The sequence below is a fragment of the Bacillus rossius genome, chromosome 1 (genome assembly GCF_032445375.1).
Source record: "Bacillus rossius redtenbacheri isolate Brsri chromosome 1, Brsri_v3, whole genome shotgun sequence".
In the NCBI taxonomy this organism is placed as follows: Eukaryota; Metazoa; Arthropoda; class Insecta; order Phasmatodea; family Bacillidae; genus Bacillus; species Bacillus rossius.
Window position 1 is genome coordinate 187747198 of NC_086330.1, and position 19500 is coordinate 187766697.

Genomic DNA, 19500 nt, shown 5'->3' on the forward strand with positions numbered 1-19500 from the left:
GGTGAAACAAATGGGATAACAACAGATTTATTAAATTTGAATTTGAAATTTCTTGCTCACAAATCAATTACTAAGCCTGTTTTAGAAATGAAATCCGATCCAAAAATTAGATCAGTAGCTAAGTCCTGTGCAACTAAAAATGGAAACATCCAGGTAAATAAATCAATTTTAACTTTAATGACGGCTACTTGGTTAACCTTTAGTGGTTGCTCTGATGCGGTGAAACATTTTATTTTTACTGGTTTAATTTCCTGAACCAATTTCTCCTTTTCTAAAACATGAAAAAGATTTGCTGAAATAAAACTTCCGAATGAGCCTGTATCAATCAGTCCTGGAATTTCGTGTTTGCCAATTAAAGTGCTCGCATAAGGTAATACTGTTGGTATACCTGTAAAGATATTACAGGGTTCCTACCAACTTGTTTCAGTAAATTTCCCTGAGTTTTCCCTGTTTTCCCTGTCCTATAATATATTTTCCCTGTGCTAAATTTAAAAAATAATGCAATAAACTAATCACAATAAGAACAATTTTACATAATATACAGGCATACCTATGCTACTAATATAAGGGTATTATCAGCTATTTTATTACCTGCTAAATTGCTGTGAACATTTAGACATACATAGGCCTAATGTTATACCACTTCTGCTGCATAGGAAAAAAATGTTTAGGTATCTTGCATATTCAATGTACATTCACAAAATATTACAAATATGTACTGGCTATTCTTTAAGCCCATTACATATTTTTCTTAATTTTTTTAATTTTCATCTCTAAATTCTCTTTTTGTTTCTCTATTTCCAGTTTTTTTATTTAGCAGCTCTTGAATTCCTACAGTCTTGGGTTTTCTTTCTTTCTTACAATATCTGTCCAACTTCTTGTCCTCTTCTTCATTTTGACGTTTTTGCTCCAGGGCACCTTTGTACCTTGAAGTTGCTCCTCTGGCATATTTTATCATTTCCTGATATACTTGAATACAATTTTCACCACCAGCATTACTAACTCCATCCCAAACTCGTTGCAGGCCAATCAAAGATTCCTCATGGAGATTTTCAACAAGCATCTCCTTATTGATGGAGAATCCAGATTCCACAAAAGCATTACCATGTGAGAGAATTAATATAATTTTCACTGCAAGCCATATATCTTTAAACTGTTCTTCTCCACTCAACATATCTGCAAAAAAAGTGTCCAATCTGTTATTGTGTATATGAAATGATGCAAGTTTGTCAGAATTGATATTAGTAACAAATTTGGTAAACTGAACACTAGCTCTATCAGATTGAAGAGCAGTTAGGTGCTTGGCAGACATAAGAATTTGCAAACATGTGTCCATGCTTGTCCTACACTCTTCCTGTTTGTCCAACAATTTTCTAGGGTCCAAACAAGAAGCAGCTTTAACCATTTTGTATTTTATTGGGCTACGTTCAACAAGTTTCTTGGCAATCTGTTAGGAACCTTTGTTTCTGAAGTTCTTTTACATCAACCACACGTAACTCATGCTTTGCAGCAAATCCAATTTTCAACTTTGAGAGTGGAAGTCCAGACTTACATCGTCCAAATTAATACTAATAAGCTGATATGCAGTTGTCTTGGCTTTCAAAATTTCCATCTTAATGAAACGTCCCAGCAACTCTCTTAGCAAGTCCTCCAATTCCTTATGCAGAAATGGTAACATTGGTTTCGATGTTTGGAACTTCTTTAAAAATGGTTCAAGTGAAGAAGCCATTGTCAAGAAAAAAACTCAGCTTAGCTAGCAACAAATGATCCCTCAAACAATCCTTCACTTTCTCAACAAAATATGTATTAGGTAATTTACTGGTCTTAAAAAAAATTTTCAAGTGAGGAAAAATTTGTATTGCTCTCACACACACTGGGACATTTTCCAACCACCGACAATCACAAAATTTGATTGGAAGAACACTGCAACTTGTAACTTGTCTGAAGTCTGATCGTCGAGCAGGTGAGTCTTTGAACACAGAATATATGGCCCTTAAAAATTGAACAACATCCCACCCGGTCTTTCTAAAACCCATTTGAAAGGCACCATGAACAACATGGAGACCACAAGATCCCAGGTCTAATATATCTGGATCTTCTTCGCACACCTTAGTTTTTGTATTCAATTTTTTCATGAACAACCAATTGACATTCGGCCCATCCATGGATACTTGTATAATTTTGGATAGTTCCACATCCTTACGTCCCTCTCGAAACCCTTCTAAGAGATCATCAGCTCATCATCATGATGGCTCTTCACAGACTGCCTACCCATACTACTCAAAGAAAATACCTTTTTACACAAAATACACTTTGCACTATTGTCATCACCCTCAACACGACGTAGCCACTTTTTCCAGTCAGGAAACAGTAATCCACCTAGCCAAGCAGGATTGAATTTAGACATTGTGAATGTCACACAATTATCCACTCAGACTATCAAGAATAGGCCTAGGCCTAATGTAGAGTAGCAAAACACATTCGATACTGAATCGCTTAGTCTCACAAGTTTCACCGTGTTTTCATTGCACAATTAAGGAAACTGAGCTAGCACACACCCGTGAACGTAACCTATATTTCTAATGAGAAAATAATGAGAGGACCGCCGTTAATTTCTTCTGGGAAAAAAAACACTTCTCACAATTGACTAAAAAATTTCAAATATATTTAACTGCTTCTGTAAAACTCTTGACTCAGAATAACACAATGTGTAACTATTTTAGCGGTGTTTTTGTTGTGTTTGATAGACAAAAATCTCGTCATGAAACCATAATACTACCAACAACACAAATTACAGTGATACAAAAACACCACCACAGCTGCAGCACTTTTGAAAAAAATACATCTAAATAAATGAAAATATGTTCACTAAACAATCTTCAAAAAGTTTCCAGCGTACTGGATACTTCAAAGTTATGACACAAACGGCCAAACGTATACGAACAACGGTGGCGCAGTTTTCTACAACTGGCTTGGCGCTGCTCGGCACGGTCCGGGGCCGCCTTGCATGAAATTCGGCACGTCACAGCTGTATGGTGAACCAAATTTCCCCGGATTCGTGGCTTATCTATTACTTTGATTTACATGTACGACCCGCACCCCAACTTTCCGATTTTGTTTTTAAGAATAAATGTGCTTGTGATACATGTATTAATCAATATATAAACATATATATACACACACACTGTGATTGCCGCACAACAAATTTCCCTGAGTTTTCCCTGTGTTTTTGACCCATTTCAATTTCCCTGAATTTTCCCTGTTTTCCCTATCGTTGGGAACCCTGTATTGTACCATGTCCTCCTGCCTGAATTTTTTGGATTTATGCAATTTTCACTGTGTGTCCTAGGGTCGGTAGAATTTTTTACCTTATTTGAGTTTGTGTACATTTTGCGTTTTTGCCTTATATGAGACTTGTTTGACTTTTGTGACCTATTTGACATTTTTGTGTATTTGTGTTGTTGTTGCGTAGTGTGATTACCTCTTGGGTGGTAATTAAATCTGTTATTGTATCTACTCGGTGCATGTGGAGTAGTGACTGTATTGCAGAAATTATCTGAAGATGATTTTTGTTTAGGTGGCACAGAGAGTTTCTTTCTGGCCCCCTCGTTTCTCGTTTTTTTGGTTGCTGTTGTTGTGATTGTTGTAGTTGTAATAATTTTTCTGTCTATTTTGTGCGGCATTGTTCAATCACATGCACAGTTCTTTTACAGAATTTACAAAATGGCATCTGTTGCTGGTTATGATTACATCCACTCTGATGGTGACTGTAGTCATTTTGTTTTGTTTTGTGAAAAGTGTTCATGTTCTCTTTTCTCATTTGGGGTTGTGATACTGACAGAATGGGGTGTTGATCAAGGGAACTCGGGTAACGATTCCTTTGGTGGTCGGCGAATTCTACATTAGTGGCATGTATACACAAACGGTCCAGCTCCGCAAAAGTATGTGGTCTGCTCTGAAAAACTGCTCGCGACCTCTCTGCAGGGCTAATTCCATCTAGGATATTAGAAACAATTTCGCACTCTGAGGCGCCTAATCGAAGGACTCGAGCGGCTACCTTAATGTAAGCAATGTATTTGCTTAATGGTTCGTCTTTCTGTTGAAGCCTGTTGTACCAATCAAGTCGCAGGTTAGTGAGCATGCGCGCTGGAATAAAAAAATCTAGTATGTCAGCATGGTACTGATCGAAGGTTAGGTTATTTTCTATTGCCAATGAGGTTCGTTCGCCGAGAGGTGGGTGGGTAAGGGAAAAAACTATCTCAAACAATTCTTTGTCTGGTAGGTTGCATTTTTGGTGTAGTTTGAGTAACTGTCACAAAAACTCAATCAGTTTTTTAGGATCCAACCCATTGGTTTCCGGGAGATTGGTGAGTAGTCTTTCTGCTGGGTGGGCGATTTTGTTGTAGAAATGTGTTGTTTGGCCTTGGCCAGGTGGTGGTGGGGGGTGATTTGGTGCAGGATTAGGGTTGTGTGGAGGGAGGGGTGCTGCAGGTGCCAGAGGGAGGTACGAGGTTGAAGGACTGACTTGGGGAATTTGTAGGTCTGGTTGGGGAATAGCTGTCATGGCGGTGGACTGTGCAAGTGAAGTCGCGGTGCTAGATGCACTTACCTGAGGTAGGGGTGAGATTTGCGTGCCAACGGCCGCAGAGGGAGTGTGGAGTTCTGGGGTGGTCTGGAAGGATGAAAATGCTGACTGGAACTGGAGATATAGGTTAAACATTCCCGCCATGTTTGGTGGAAGGTACATTGGTTGGGTGGGGTGAGAGGGGTGCGCAATGACTTCGGGAATAGGCCAAGTGTAGGTGACCTTGGTGACTGGCTGGGGTACCGGCTTCGCGATAGAGGCGGAGGGAAACCACATGTGGGTGGATAAGTGGCCAATCGTATTGATTGCCGGAAATGGGATTGATGTAAAGGAAACTGGTGGCGGCGATGAAGGCGGAGGCGGGGTCTATACTGGTAATGGAGACACCAGAGTGACCTTGGTCTGTAGGCCCGGTATTTCTGTCGGCGCAGTTTCAGGCTGTGTACTTGTACCAGGCATCTGTTCCTGAGGGCTGGGAATTATGTCAGTGATACTCTCGAAGAGTGGTTCCTGTAAGGTAATGAGTTTTGCACTCAACTTATGTGTGAGGTCAGGTATCTGTTGTCGGCATTTGTCAATTTCTTTGGTGTGGATACCATTCAATTTACAGGGTGTCTACCAGATCTAGTAAATGAAATTCCCTGATTTTTCCAGGTTTTCCAGGTCTAAAACTGAATATTTCCAGGTTTTCTTTAACACAATTACAACATTCCACGAAACTGAAAAAACTGCATAACAATACATTGATGGTTTTCAAAGTATTTCAACTTACTTAAATTAGTAAAAATATTACCTTCTTCTAGACGTGGCCAAAGTGACTCAATTGATGTCAAATAAAACATGCTGCTACAAATATTTCACACACTTACTTTTGCAAAAAACATTAGTAAAAGGAAGCTTCCGTCAATTTCGCAGTGACTCAACTTTTGCGTCTATAGCACTTGCTTCAGAACAAGCCCAATCCAACACTCGAGCCTTCTTAAACTGCAATGCCTTGATCTCCTCTTCAACTCTTCTTTTTTCTGCCTTATTCTTGTCTGTAGCTTCCTTTTCTTTTTGTTTTGTTTGCAGGGCTTCTTTACGCCTACAACTAGCATTTCTTACATACTGTAACATGGACTTGATGATATCAACATGCTCTACACCTCCAGAACGTTGAACAAAGTCATACACCAGTCTTTGTGCAATCAGTGTTTCTTCCTGCAAGTTTTCAGTCAGCAGATTAGAATTCACTGAAAATCCTCTTTCCAATGATGCATTTCCATCATCATCCTCACAAACTTTAGAAGGCCTGTTTTGGCAACTACTGTATGTGCCTTAAGAATGATCAAGGCGCCCATCTTCTCGAGAAAAGGACGAGAACAGTGCTTCAGAATCTTGCGAGGAACATACCAACTGATATGATCACTCAATGTTATCAGCTTCTTGTCCTGATAGCAACCTGTTTCGAAGACAAAATTCTAAACTGTACTTCACACGCTGTTTCCTCACACCCGAATTTAAAGCCATAGACGGACATAAGCAGGAAATTCCTTTGGTAAGTTTGTACTTTAGGGGACTTTTGCCTTGAAGTTTTTTTACCATAACCTTTGGACAAGTCCTAACATCAATTTTCAGTAACAGGACAGACTTTTCTGGTACTTTCTCTTTCTTGATGGCATGGCGTACTGCATAACCCAACTTGATATTGTTAGCAGGCAATAGATTTTCCTGGTTATCTACATCCAATCGAGATACATTGCGTTTTTCCCTTAAGCTTTTCAGTAAACTTTCCTGCCAAAGCTAATAAAATGTTTACCAGTATATCATACAGAAAAGGTGCCATGGGTGCTTCACTTTGGAACATTGTAAGAAACAATTCCCGCTCTGATGCCAAAGAGTGGAAGAATGTAAATTTTACTTCTAGAAGACATGGTGGCCACTCACAGTCACCAAAAATATTCCCTGATTTTTCCCTGATTTCCCTGATTAAAAATTCAAAATTTCCCTGATATTTACAATTACAAAAAAACATACTTTTGATGAAAAAATATAATATTATAGAAAGAGATTACTCATATTTTAGCACCCTGCTGTATTTTCTTCATTATATACATACGGATGTTCGTTAAATAACAAATACATTTTAAATATGTCACTTTACATTATAGCGTCCCGTTCAATGACCTGCAATCTGTGTTTTGTTTTATGTAATGGGGTATTTCAGTGTCGAGCGCTCAATCATTTTTTCACGCAACTTTTGATAACTGTTCTTTAATTCATTTTTGAAGTGTAACATTTCTAGTTGTGAAATATTCTTAGTCTTAGTACTCTCAACAAGGGATAACAGTACAGTGCAAATTTTACCTTGTGTTTGATTTAAAAATGAAACAACTAATGGATAAATCTTCACTGCATTACAATCAGTACTCCCATCTGTAGCTAAAGCAAATGGTCCACTTACTAAAGATTCAACAGTTTCAATTTAGTTTCACCAGCTATATACTCCACTAAGGCAGATGTTTTTGCTCTCGCACAGCTGTATTTAAGTGCAATTTTTGAGTCTGGAAACATAGCTCTATACAAATTACCCGAATGATCGGCTACTGCTATCGGTAAATTGTGTTCTACCAAAAAACTTGTAAACAATAACTCTGCGTTTGTTACTTTCGTTTCTTCAGATGTAGCGAAAAACGACGATATAGATTTATTGCTCGTCACGGCTTTAAAATGTTCTGCATGTTTCTTTGATTCAATATGCCGTCCTCAGTCATCCCTTCCACCATGCGCAATCGAAAAGTCACACGTGCATACATTACAAAAAGCGTGGTGTTCCAAAACATTTGAAGATGACAAGCATGGCCATTCTTTTATATAGTTTGGTCGAAAGTTCTGAAGAATAACGTTCTTTTTTTTTTTGCCCCAGATACACATTGTTCTGTCACACACTTCATTTCTACAACCGGCACTGAAGAACACAACACTATCGAACAACATAAACAGGTTTCACGTCTGTACACACGACAAAAACACTTTGATGAAAAAAATGGCTTTCAAGAAAGTAAATAACACAAGACAGGTTAGCCAAAGTACCGTACAAAAATTATCGTGATGTAAGTAGCTAACAAACGAAAAGACAGAGAATATGTACTAGTTGTATCGTACAACGGACGTAATACCGTACCATTTCTATTACAAAACACAACAATTAATCTACTTATTTCGACAGTACATGCGCACATTTATCAGTTCCGTTATCTGCGCAACCACGTGATGTATTCGAACTGCGTTCACGAAACACGCACACCAGAAACGGAATTTTTTTCCGTTACCCAGCAGCACAAAGCCTCGTTTCCGTAATAAACCAGCGATGTTCCATAATTCCGTAATATTGTGTTAAATCCGTAATAATTACGGAAAATCTGTAATGGTTGGCAGCTCTGCGGAAATATACATGACACAAAATATTCCCGGTTATTAAAAAAATTCCCTGACATTTCCCTGATAATTCCCGATCAACGTGATTTCCCTGATAAATCCCGGTTTTCCCGGTTTTCCCGGTGAGTGGCCACCCTGGAAGAGTATCTTCAAGAGCACTACATTGAAAGACAGATGAAATAGAAACTTCACTAAAAAATTTCTTTGGAACATTGTAAGAAACAATTCTAGCTCTGATGCCAAAGAGTGGAAAAATGTAAATTTTACTTCTAGAAGATTATCTTCAAGAGCACTTTCCACTACCTACATTGAAAGACAGATGAAATAGAAACTTCAATAACAAATTTCTTTAGGTGGGGTAACGTTTTCATGGCACGCTCAGCAACTGCAGTATTTTCAAACCATCTGATTGCACAAAATTTCTTGGGAAAAAGCTCTGATCTAGTTATTCTAATGTAATCTGCCCTCCTTGCAGGTACATGCTTAAACAAAAAGTAACTGTGCCTCAAAAAACTAACAACGTCCCATTGTGTAGCAGAAATTCCAGTTTTGAAAGCACCATGGACTGTATGAAGCCCACAGCTACCAATTTCTAGCAACGATGGCGAATCTTCACCAAAAGTGTCTGTGATATGTATTTTCAAAGCTAACAAAAATGCCCAGTTTACGTTGGGGGCATCCATAATTACTTAAAATTAAATGCATCTGTCGGTGTAATCCGAGCGCGGGAAGAACATGCCGCAGCACATACGTCAGCAGGATAACAGACCAGCTTGAACCAGTTTGTATCACGTGATTAAACGCAACTTCCGAATCCGATGGTAAATAAAAGAAAATGGACGTGGGAACTGTTCGTTATTTGCCATTCAAAAATAAAAATGGGAGGGGATACACTTGATGCTACGTCAACGCAAGCTGATCAATAAACAAAAAAGTATTGCCAACTACAACCTACCAAACAAAAATTCCCTGATTTTTGAAAAAATTCCCTGATTTTTCCCTGATTACAATATTCCCTGATTTTTCCAGGTTTTCCAGGGTCAGTAGATACCCTGAATTTACCTCCTGATAAGATGGACAGGTTGTGGAATCTAGTGGCAACGTGGTTAAGTCGTGTGATGATTTGTAGTATGTTTGATTTGTTTGTCTCGTTGTGAATGTCATTAGCATAAGCGCTTATGGCTTGGAATTTACTACAGACAATATTGAACTCCTCTAGTGGGTCCAAATGTACATTCCAGGCAATTGGCTGTACTTGTTTCTGGCAAACGGCTCTGAGTCGTTTCCGACAAACGGCTCTGAGTCGTTTCCTGAGCTCTTGGGTATCTCCTGAGGTCGGTTGTCCTCGAAGTGTGAGCTCATGTATTATCTCGTCATTAAGGAGATACTCCGGAGTGATCATGATTAACTAATTTTACAAACTCTAAAGCAACATATAACTCTTACTCTAGGTTGACATGCAATGGTCAAAACACTCTAAACTTAAACTTAAATTAACACTTAAACTATTTGGTTGCGCCCTAACTCTGCATAATCAGTGGGTCGCGTACTTATAATATTTTGCATTCCCGCCGACGAAAGGAGGGCAGTGTCTTCACAGGTGATGAGGCGGGGGGAAGGAGGAGGTTAGCCTCCAGCGAGCACGCACGCACGCACGCCTGATAAGATAAGGCCGGTCGTCGCTCCGTGCGGCGGCTCGGGTCGTCGGGCGAGGTGAAAAGGGGGGGGGGGGGGGGGGGGGGGGGTGTTTGTCTGTGACCTTGTGTGGAGCACGTCTGTTGACGTGCCGCGGTAAGGACAGCTGTGGGCCGCTGGGCGACGTCTTGCGTGAAAGTTAGATTAATATTACCTATAAGGAATAAAAATTAATGTTACTTATATTCGCACTAAGAAAATATAACGATTCCCGCACAAATATTTATATTAAAAAAATCAAATATCTTAAAATTTAATTTACTTTATGATATTTCTACTGGGATTATTTAGAGACGAAATCACACACTAATAAACTATAAACTCCAGCTCTGCTACCATTTATGTGCTGGGGATCTTTAAGGTTTCACAATGTTATTAGAAATGAACAGAAACAAGGTGTAATTCCGTCTGAATATAATTACGTCAAATTTATTAAAGGAAAAATTTATAACAGGTATTAAAAAAATATAAACATACAATATCAATTAAGTTCTTAAACAGATCTCAGGTATACTCAGAGAAAAAAAACATATGGATCGACCCTAAATTCAATTATAAAAAGTTTCATTTACTAAAAATACCTAAACCAATAAAAAAATACATATATATTTAAACTATCCCAGTATAGGTATGTACTTAAAGTCCAGAAATTATGTTTATTGGATGAAATTCGTCTGCCAGCGTAATTTAGGAAAATTCAAAGAAAGTTGAAAAATGCAGTAGCACCGGAGGTCGGGGCTTAGATTACCGGAGATCACGCGGGAACATGATGCCAGGGCGCCTGTGTGCTGTTGAGGAAGGGAGATGAAAATGCCAATTCGGCGTCCGGCTCTCGGACCCTGTCTGCGAACAGTCCAAATCAAAACTGATCAGAACTTGTACACAGACAGTATACGGGGCAGAAAATGCCCACAATGTTGGGAGAGGGGGGGGGGGGGGGGGGGAAGTTGCAGATCGTCACTCACCAGACAGGGAAGTTGGCTTCTATTTACCGATGCGTCGCCAGCCAGGAACTGGATCCCGCGAATACGCGGCTGGGCGCGGACGTTTTCATCATTTCAAAAGAAATAATTTAAAAGAAAAATAACTATTATGTTTCTTACTGTCGAGACAGACTAAACTACATAAAGAAGATTACAGGGATAGCATCCCTCATTTAAGCGACTACATAGTCGGTTGCGGCCGGATGGAAGTCTTGCAGTGTCTCGTCGACTCACTGATAATCGCAAACGGTCCGTCTGCAGTCGCGACGCAAAGTGTCCCGCGAAGAACCGCATCTCGTAATTAAAAGTAAATGTTCTATCAAAAGTGGAGGGGGGGGGGGGGGGAAGGGAGTCCGGACCGAAAGGTTCCGAAGTTCCCCGAGTGGGCGTCATAAAAAAAACTCTGACATGTCTCGAAGTTGGTAGCACTGGCCGACCTTAGCGCTACCTGTTGATGGTGTCTGAAATAAAACAAAATCTACTCGCTCAAGGCATCTGCTCTAACAAGGGAATAAAGGGGCAGTCAGGTGCAGCTCTCTGGCGGCCTACAGGGGAAGTTGGCTGGGAGGTTAGCGAATTTGCCGCTAGATGTCGTGGGGTGGTCCATCTTTGCACTCACATTTTTTTATGCAAGTCGTCTTTGACGCCGGCCAACACTTGGCGGGGTTAACGGCAGGGCAATGCTCCGGAGGTGAATTCTCAGAACTAAAGGGGGGGAGCGGAGTAAGTGGGGGGCATAAAACGCAACGACGCTGGGAATGCGCGTCCTATGACGTGCTTTTCGAGGAGAGAACCTAATACGTGTTCATGACGTTAAAGGCTATGGTCAGCTCGCCTCTGAGAAATGGTAACAGCTCGTCCAGAGCTGCTGTATGCAGTTTTAGTCATGAAGTGAAGTAATATTACAGACCTGGGACGTGTCTGGAAGCGAGGGAAATGTTAAACGGGCTGCCAACAAAGTCTTAGATCTGCAAAAGATTTTATAGGTCTCTGGGAAAGGTGGTTCTGTCTACTGGCACAAAGTTTAACATAGGAGAGTACACCAGCCTAACAAAGAGTAAATCACCCAAAGTAACCAAATTATAAAGAAAAATAAAATTTCCAAAAATAATTTAAAATTATATAAACAATAAAAAAAAAACGTGTCGAAATACCAAATTTCCGGCACACCATTTAAGTTTTTCATAATAAAAACTTCCAAATCACACAGTAACTCAAAAACAATCTTTAAGTAACTACCTACAACTGTAAGTTTTCAAGTGTCTTTGTTATTTTTCTGAGTTGTATTGCCGGGCCAAACTGGAATGTAACAACCTAGTGGACTTGGAGACACACCTGCATTTGTTTTTTTGTATTAATTAAGTTAAGAACAACAAGTAATTATTTCTACTTGATCCATTCATTTTTACATGTCTTTATTAACACAATTTCATCATAAAAGTAAAACCTAAATTAGTTTAAACTCGAAAATGGTTCTGATTTGGGGTACTGGTTTTTATAATAATCAGGTGGCATCTGTAGTGAGACAAAATCAGTGCTTCAAAAGTTAGATAACTATAAACAGTATAAACATATAATAAGGTAAAATAATAATCACTGAAAAATTTTCTGCAGCAGAAATAGATCAGTACATTTATCTGTTAACAATATACTGACCTGCAATATAATTTGTTTAATTTTACAAGTGTTTGTATTACTAGCAAATTCTAAAGTGGATAGTGGACATTTATTTATGTATGCCATTCTGACCAAAGAGAAAATTTAAAAATTTCAGATCTAAATGATTAAGCGTAATGGCACAACAGGAGCATGAAGATCTGTAATAAGGGCAGGATTAGCCAGGAAAGAGACCCATGGAATCCGGACACTTACTTCCAGGATATAGAAGAAAATAAATGAGCAGAGACAGAATAAGAAAATTACAGCATCTTAACTACCTACATACAGGTAACATTAGGTTACAGAGAGAATATTTTGAAAGGATTATTGTACTCCTTAGCAGGCTACAATAATGCATTTTCTCCTTATTATAGCTCATCATACACAGAAGTGGCAGGATATGATTTTCAAAGTAATCTATAAATGACAGTTTGCAAGTGTGTCTTTCACACTTGATGTGTGTTTCATACATTAATATGTATGTATTTATGGATTGAAATCATTGAACAGTTGATTTAACAAAAAAGTATAAATAAACAAATAAAAAAAAAATACAAAATGTTCAGTTTTCTTTTCACAAGCAATATCATTACATAAATTTCTATGTGTAAAGGGTGAAGTTCTAAAGTCTACTATTTCCTAGGATTTAGGTATGACAGTCGATTTTCTTTAATAAAAAAATAATAAGAAGAAATACACAGTTTGGGTCCACGTTGTAGATTTTTGTGAAAATATCAGGATTAAATTCGTATTGATATGTAATTTAATCATCAATTGTAACAATCACGCATGCACTTACACTGGTACGATAACATCACAGGCAAAACAAATACTGCGCGACAAACACGTATAAACATGACACTACCTATCTCCTCGCACCGAGCCCTCTTGGGTGAGAGCCCGGTATCCTGTAGAGAAGGTCCAGCTGGTCTTGCGGCAACATTCACATCCGGCTGGTATGCAGGTGAATAGCTAGTGGGGTGAGCGATTGGGCTAAACTATTCATTGAGAATGACGGTATGAACACAAGAGTACTTTAATTGTCCTGGATAATTATACAGTTCAGTTGGTCGTCTGTGATGACTTTCACATGCACAAAATTTACACTATACACCCTAGCATCGAGGGGGGGGGGGGGGGGAGAGAACAAATTTCCTATGCCGAGATATGTCCTCGGATGCCCTGACTCGCGAAGGAGGGGTGCGAGCTGCAGAAAACGGATAGCCAGTTGTTCTGCTGCTCCCCCTAGGATCGTCCTATGGTCAGTGGGCGGATTCCAGCCTCATTGGCCGTCGGGCCGATCAACTAACTTCGGGTGGATGACCTTCCCTTTCTATAGGGAGAAAAGCGCGGGAACAAAGAAAGGAAGAGAGGGGCGAACTAAGTTCCCTTTGGAAGGGATGAGATGCGTGCGCATAAATCTCGCCAAAATTTCCCTGCCCTGGTGGTGGAAGTATAAACTAGATATTAATAATTAAAAAGAAAAGATAAACGTGGCATAAATAATTATATGTACATACATATATATTCAATCCTATGTATTAAAAAGTATTTAAACTTGCTTTCACAGCTTAATTTTATACTTTTATAAAATATAAATATAGTTGGTAGATCGCCGGCCACAAGATGGCATCTCAATGTACATGTTCGGCTGTGGCGAAAGAAAAATATCCATTTGTGTACATAACTCGTCCATATTTACTATTATATCCCGAAGTAAGTAAATATGTGTGGTTATAGCAACGTAAAAAATAAAGGGCGAAGATGGTTGGTTGCTTTAATGAATTTTTCTATTGTTCGTCGCTTTGTTTATAACCTACGACGTCGCACAGATTCCTCGCCGCATATTACGTGAGTAGGTCTACTGCCGAAATACCTTTTTCCCTGAATTGCTTCTGAGCTTATTAAAACTCGTTTTGGGTTTAATTATAAACGTAAAGTAACGTGATATTTAATATAGAGGGCGGGCAAGCGTCAATTTCCCCGCTAGTGGCGAGCGTTACTTTACGGGAGAAGAAGCTAGGACGTCTTGGAGGAATTCTTTACACATAGATAACTGTCAGTCTCTGTAGTGTACGAGTCTCTGGGTTATCACTTCGTATATGTCTTCTTTAGCTTTCCGGAAGTCCTGATTGGGGTCAGCTGCTAGTGGTCTCCGGGGAACGCCTATTGGGACAGCTGCCGGTGGTTTCCTGGGAACGCCTATTGGGACAGCTGCCGGTGGTTATAGGATTCGGCCATTGGTAAGGCCGTCGGTTTGGTGGCCACCAAACCGTCTCTCTGTACCGTCCTGGTAGGTCCTTGGGGTCTCCTTTGCAGATCCGCCACGGCATCTGGCGACGCTGTGGAGGCTGGTAGAGGCCTAGTTGGGGTTTGACTGGCCTCTGCTGTATGAGCTCCGTTGGTTTTGGGTGCTGTCCTGTGTTGATTTGCTCAGAGTTCAGGGACTGCCTTGAGGCAAACGGTTGCTCTGGAGCAGTTGGTTGTCCTTTCCCTGGGAGATGTTCTGGATCCTTGCCCTTGGAGTGGTTGGTCGAGCCCTGGTTATCCTGGAATTGGGTTGGTTGAACCTCCCTTGGAGTGGTTAGGAGCGGGATTCTGGTCGGGGTCTCATGTGCTTTCCATGGGTTCGTGGTAGGCATTGCACCTTCTGGCTGAAAAGCCATGGGAGGATAAGTTTCCTTGGTTACAGAGGGCAAGATGATGGGTTTATTACTTGCTTTTCCCGTGGTGACTTGGCGGTTTTTATTGTCAGCTACTGAGCTCGGACAACCTTCATCTTCCTGATTTTCCATTGCTGGGGTGAGGATGGCTCTTCTTCTTACTTGTGTGGGAGGAGGACTAGGAGCCTCCCTCGGTATAGTAGTTGATAGTGCTGGCTTGAGCTTGTCACGGGATATTTTCCGTATTTTCCCATGTGGGTCCTCTATCCAGTAGATATTTCCTTGTCACTGGAGGACTTGGTAGGGTCCTTCCCACTTTGGTGCGAATCCAGCGCAGAAGTGGTTAGGCTTATTGCTGAGTAGATGGGTCTTGGCTAGTACCATTTGTCCTTCGGCAAGCTGGTGGTTGGGCGGATTCTTCAGTGTAGGAGACTTGCGGGCTAGGTACCCTAGTTGAGCCTTTCGTGCTGCGTCTATTCTGGTGGCAGCTGGTAGACAGATCTCTTCGGCTGAAGGGCGGTATGTGGGGTTGGAACTCAATTTCCAATCTCCGGGTCTCTGGATCCGTCGTCCCAAGTTCAATTCGCTGGGGCTGGTTCTGATTGTTTCATTGTGTCTACGCCGCAGTGTGAAGAGGATTTCTCCCAGGTAGCGATCCCAGTGGCGATGATTGGCCGCGGTACGCAACCTGAGTTCTTTCTTCAGTTCCTGATTACGGCGCTCAGTAGGGTTTGCCTGGGGATGGTAAACTGGAGTGGCCCAGGTTTCTATTTCTCATTTGGCGGAAGTGTCGGCCCATAGTTTGCTAGTGAATTGCACCCCATTGTCTGTAAGTATGCTTTTGGGGTATCCCCATCGAGGGAACACTTCATCTTGGAGTTTTTTTAAGATAGAAAATGAATCAGCTTTTGCGAGGGGAAAGGCTTCGACCAATCGCGAGAAAAGGTCTGTGACGAGTAGGAAGCACTTACCTGTCGTGCTTCTGGGGTAAGGTCCCATCAGATCTAGGGCTAATTGGTTCCATGGTGTTGTTGGGTGCCAGGAGGGGAGGCTGTTCCCCTCCGTTGTCTTGGTCTGCTTTCGGGAATCCCTGGTGGTAGGAAGGTCAGGAGCACTTGCCTGCTTGCTGCTGTTCCTGGAGTGGGCCATGGTGTGCCTGCTGTTGTTGGTTAAGTCTTCTATGAGCTGCAAGCGGTGGCAGAGATCCATTCCAGTGGTTGTTGGCTAGTCCGTTTGGTAGAGCTAGCAATGGGTCTTCACGGGTATTGTAGAACAATCAACGGGCCCCGCGTTGGTGCGCCAGAAAAATTCTCCTCGCACCGCGAAGGAGGGGTGCAAGCTGCAGAAAACGGATAGCCAGTTGTTCTGCTGCTCCCCCTAGGATCGTCCTGTGGTCAGTGGGCGGATTCCAGCCTCACTGGCCGTCGGGCCGATCAACTAACTTCGGGTGGATGACCTTCCCTTTATATAGGGAGAAAAGCACGGGAACGAAGAAAGGAAGGGAGGGGCAAACTAACTCCTCTTTGGAAGGGATGAGATGCGTGCGCATAAATCTCGCCAAAATTTCCCTGCCCTGGTGGTGGAAGTATAAACTAGATATTAATAATTAAAAATAAAAGATAAACGTGGCATAAATAACTATATGTACATACATATATATTCAATCCTATGTATTAAAAAGTATTTAAACTTGCTTTCACAACTTAATTTTATACTTTTATAAAATATAAATATAGTTGGTAGATCGCCGGCCACAAGATGGCGTCCCAATGTACATGTTCGGCTGTGGCGAAAGAAAAATATCCATTTGTGTACATAACTCGTCCATATTTACTATTATATCCCGAAGTAAATATGTGTGGTTATAGCAACGTAAAAAATAAAGTACGAAGATGGTTGGTTGCTTTAATGAATTATTCTATTGTTCATCGCTTTGTTTATAACCTACGACGTCGCACAGATTCCTCGCCGCATATTACGTGAGTAGGCCTACTGCCGAAATACCTTTTTCCCTGAATTGCTTCTGAGCTTATTAAAACTCGTTTAGGGTTTAATTATAAACATAAAGTAACGTGATATTTAATATAGAGAGGGCGGGCAAGCGTCACCTATTGTGGGCTCAACCATTGTTGACGCATAATTAGTTATTTCATATCCTTTTTGATGCTGCCGTAGCTCTTGCATTTGTTTGACACTGGACATTTAAGGCATTTTGGATTCCTTTCCTCTGACTTACATTTTCATTATTACAAGTCATATGAGACGAGACGACATCTTTAAATATTTTGTAATTTTCAATTTAATATTGATTTTCATTTATATTCCGGTGAATATTTTTAATGTCTCATTTTGGGTTCTACTAGTGCTCCGCAAGCTCTTTACAATGACACCCGAATCAATGTCCTAGCTAAACACACTTCCATGCCACACCAATTAATAACATGCATGTGCCTACACTGGTACGATGACATAACAGGCAAAATAAATAATGTGCTAAAACCACGACAGACATGATGTATCTGTTGTGGGCTCAACCATTGTTGACGCATTATTAGTATCATAGTTATCAGCTATTTCAATGTGATGGTATTTTGTTACACAAGAAAGTTTGACTAACTATCACTATAACCACCAAATAGACATTTTCAATGACCAAAAATTTTTCTCATAAAAAATTGTTATAATGGTTATACTGAAACCCTCTTTCACAAAGTCCAGGTTACAGCCCTTTGAGAGAAGGTACACCATGGCATGGAGACAGAAGTGCCTGCTACCAATAACATGGGCACTGTGCAACTCACCCCTCCACCCTTGATGAGCCGTCTCCTCAGATCCTCTGGCGGGTTCGGAAAGATGAACGTCTCTCGAAGCACATTCTTCACCGGAGGACCGCTTGGCTGCAGATCCAGGTCATACTCAAACCTCACTTTCTTGGGTTCATCCTTGTTCTTGAAGTATATTTCGATGGGAATGATGAACCCCGCATAGCCTGATTCTTTAACGGAATACGGGGGCTCCTTGATGGCTGTAGATCACACAGAGTACAGAACAGCCTCAGGTTCACGTACAACAGCAACAACTGTTCAAGTTTACACTACATTAAAACTTGGTAACTTTAACATAAGAGACAATAAAAAAAAAAAACTCAAGTGTTAGTCATACAAAAAAGCTTTACTAAAAGAAACTGTTTATTTTATACAACAAAATAATTCTTGGGAATACAATATATTTAAAGATACTTTTAGCACTACGACCATTATGGTTGTTTGCTTTCATGTGAGGTCATTTGTCATACATACAAAGTTTATTTGAATAATAAATGAAGATACAGTTAAGGTAAGTGTACCAGAAGTCGTCATCCCACCAGTAGTCGTCACTTATAAATAAAAAAATTAATATTAAGTGCAAGTATGCAAAGTCTCGCGATTCGAACGTATTAAAATTCAGATTGATAGTCACTTATTTTTGTCGACATAAAGATTTTCGGAACGCACCCGATTACATAAGGGGAATTCCCGCATCTAAGAGGCTGTGCACCATACTCCGAGAAGTGGTATATACTGCTGTTGGTTTGTGCAAAGAAGGTAAGTAATTAGTTTTTTCAATTATTGCATTCGTATTTCTTTCAGGGTAATGTTTGCATTTTTATGTTTCTAAGAGGTGTTTAGCAAAATATCTGGCATATTAAGTCTAGCGATATTATGCAAAGTTACAAAACAAATGTGGGTGACGAGCACTGGATCACTTAATACCATAAATCACCAGTTTTCGTCATGCCTGACGAACACTGGTACATGTCAGTTATTTTTAAAATCGAATATCTGCATTCGTTAAAATGTATATTACATCATGATAAGTTAACTGTGTTTGTAAAACATCCAATCAGTGATCAGGACCAGTAGTCATCACAGGTGACGAACACTGGTACAGAATCATGACGAATACTAGAACATTAGCTTAAAAAATAATTAACATACTAAAATTAGAACTATTTGAAAACTTACCCTCATTAGTGTATTTTGCTTCCTCCCCGATAATATATAATTTTGGTTACATATAAGTATTGGATTATTTTCATTAAAATAAACATTTCTCGATATGATTTGAAAATAGTTTGTAAGTATTTCATTCGGTATTAGTTTGATGTCAAATCATAAATTAACACAATAAAACTCATTTGCAGTGCCATGCTGAGAGGAAGCATACTGAAATATGAGCCCCACCAGATGGAAGAGGCTTTGCAGGCTGTGAAGGACGGGATGTCCATAAAACAGGCAGCGGAAAGACATGGTGTTCCGAGGAACACACTTTCGGATAAAGTAAAGGGCAAGACACCTATAGGACGAAAAATGGGACCCGAATCTTGGCTTAAGAAAGAGGAAGAGAGCATGCTAGTGCAGTGGGCTCTTTCTCTCTGTAAAGCAGGATTCCCGATTACCATAGACGACTTGCAGAATAGTGTGCAGCAGTTAACTAAGGAGTTAAGGAGGCCTTTTCC

At 40.3% G+C, this 19500-nt stretch overlaps 1 protein-coding gene across 2 annotated transcripts in view; it reads right to left on the reverse strand.

The window, feature by feature from the left end:
* Positions 1 to 19500, reverse strand: part of LOC134527150 (protein AF-9) — a 135514-nt gene that overhangs the window by 66429 nt on the left and 49585 nt on the right. For both annotated transcript variants that reach the window (XM_063359542.1, XM_063359543.1), the window contains exon 3: positions 17804 to 18027. In XM_063359542.1, the coding sequence (XP_063215612.1) occupies positions 17804 to 18027 (224 nt within the window). The remainder of the gene's footprint in view (positions 1 to 17803; positions 18028 to 19500) is intronic.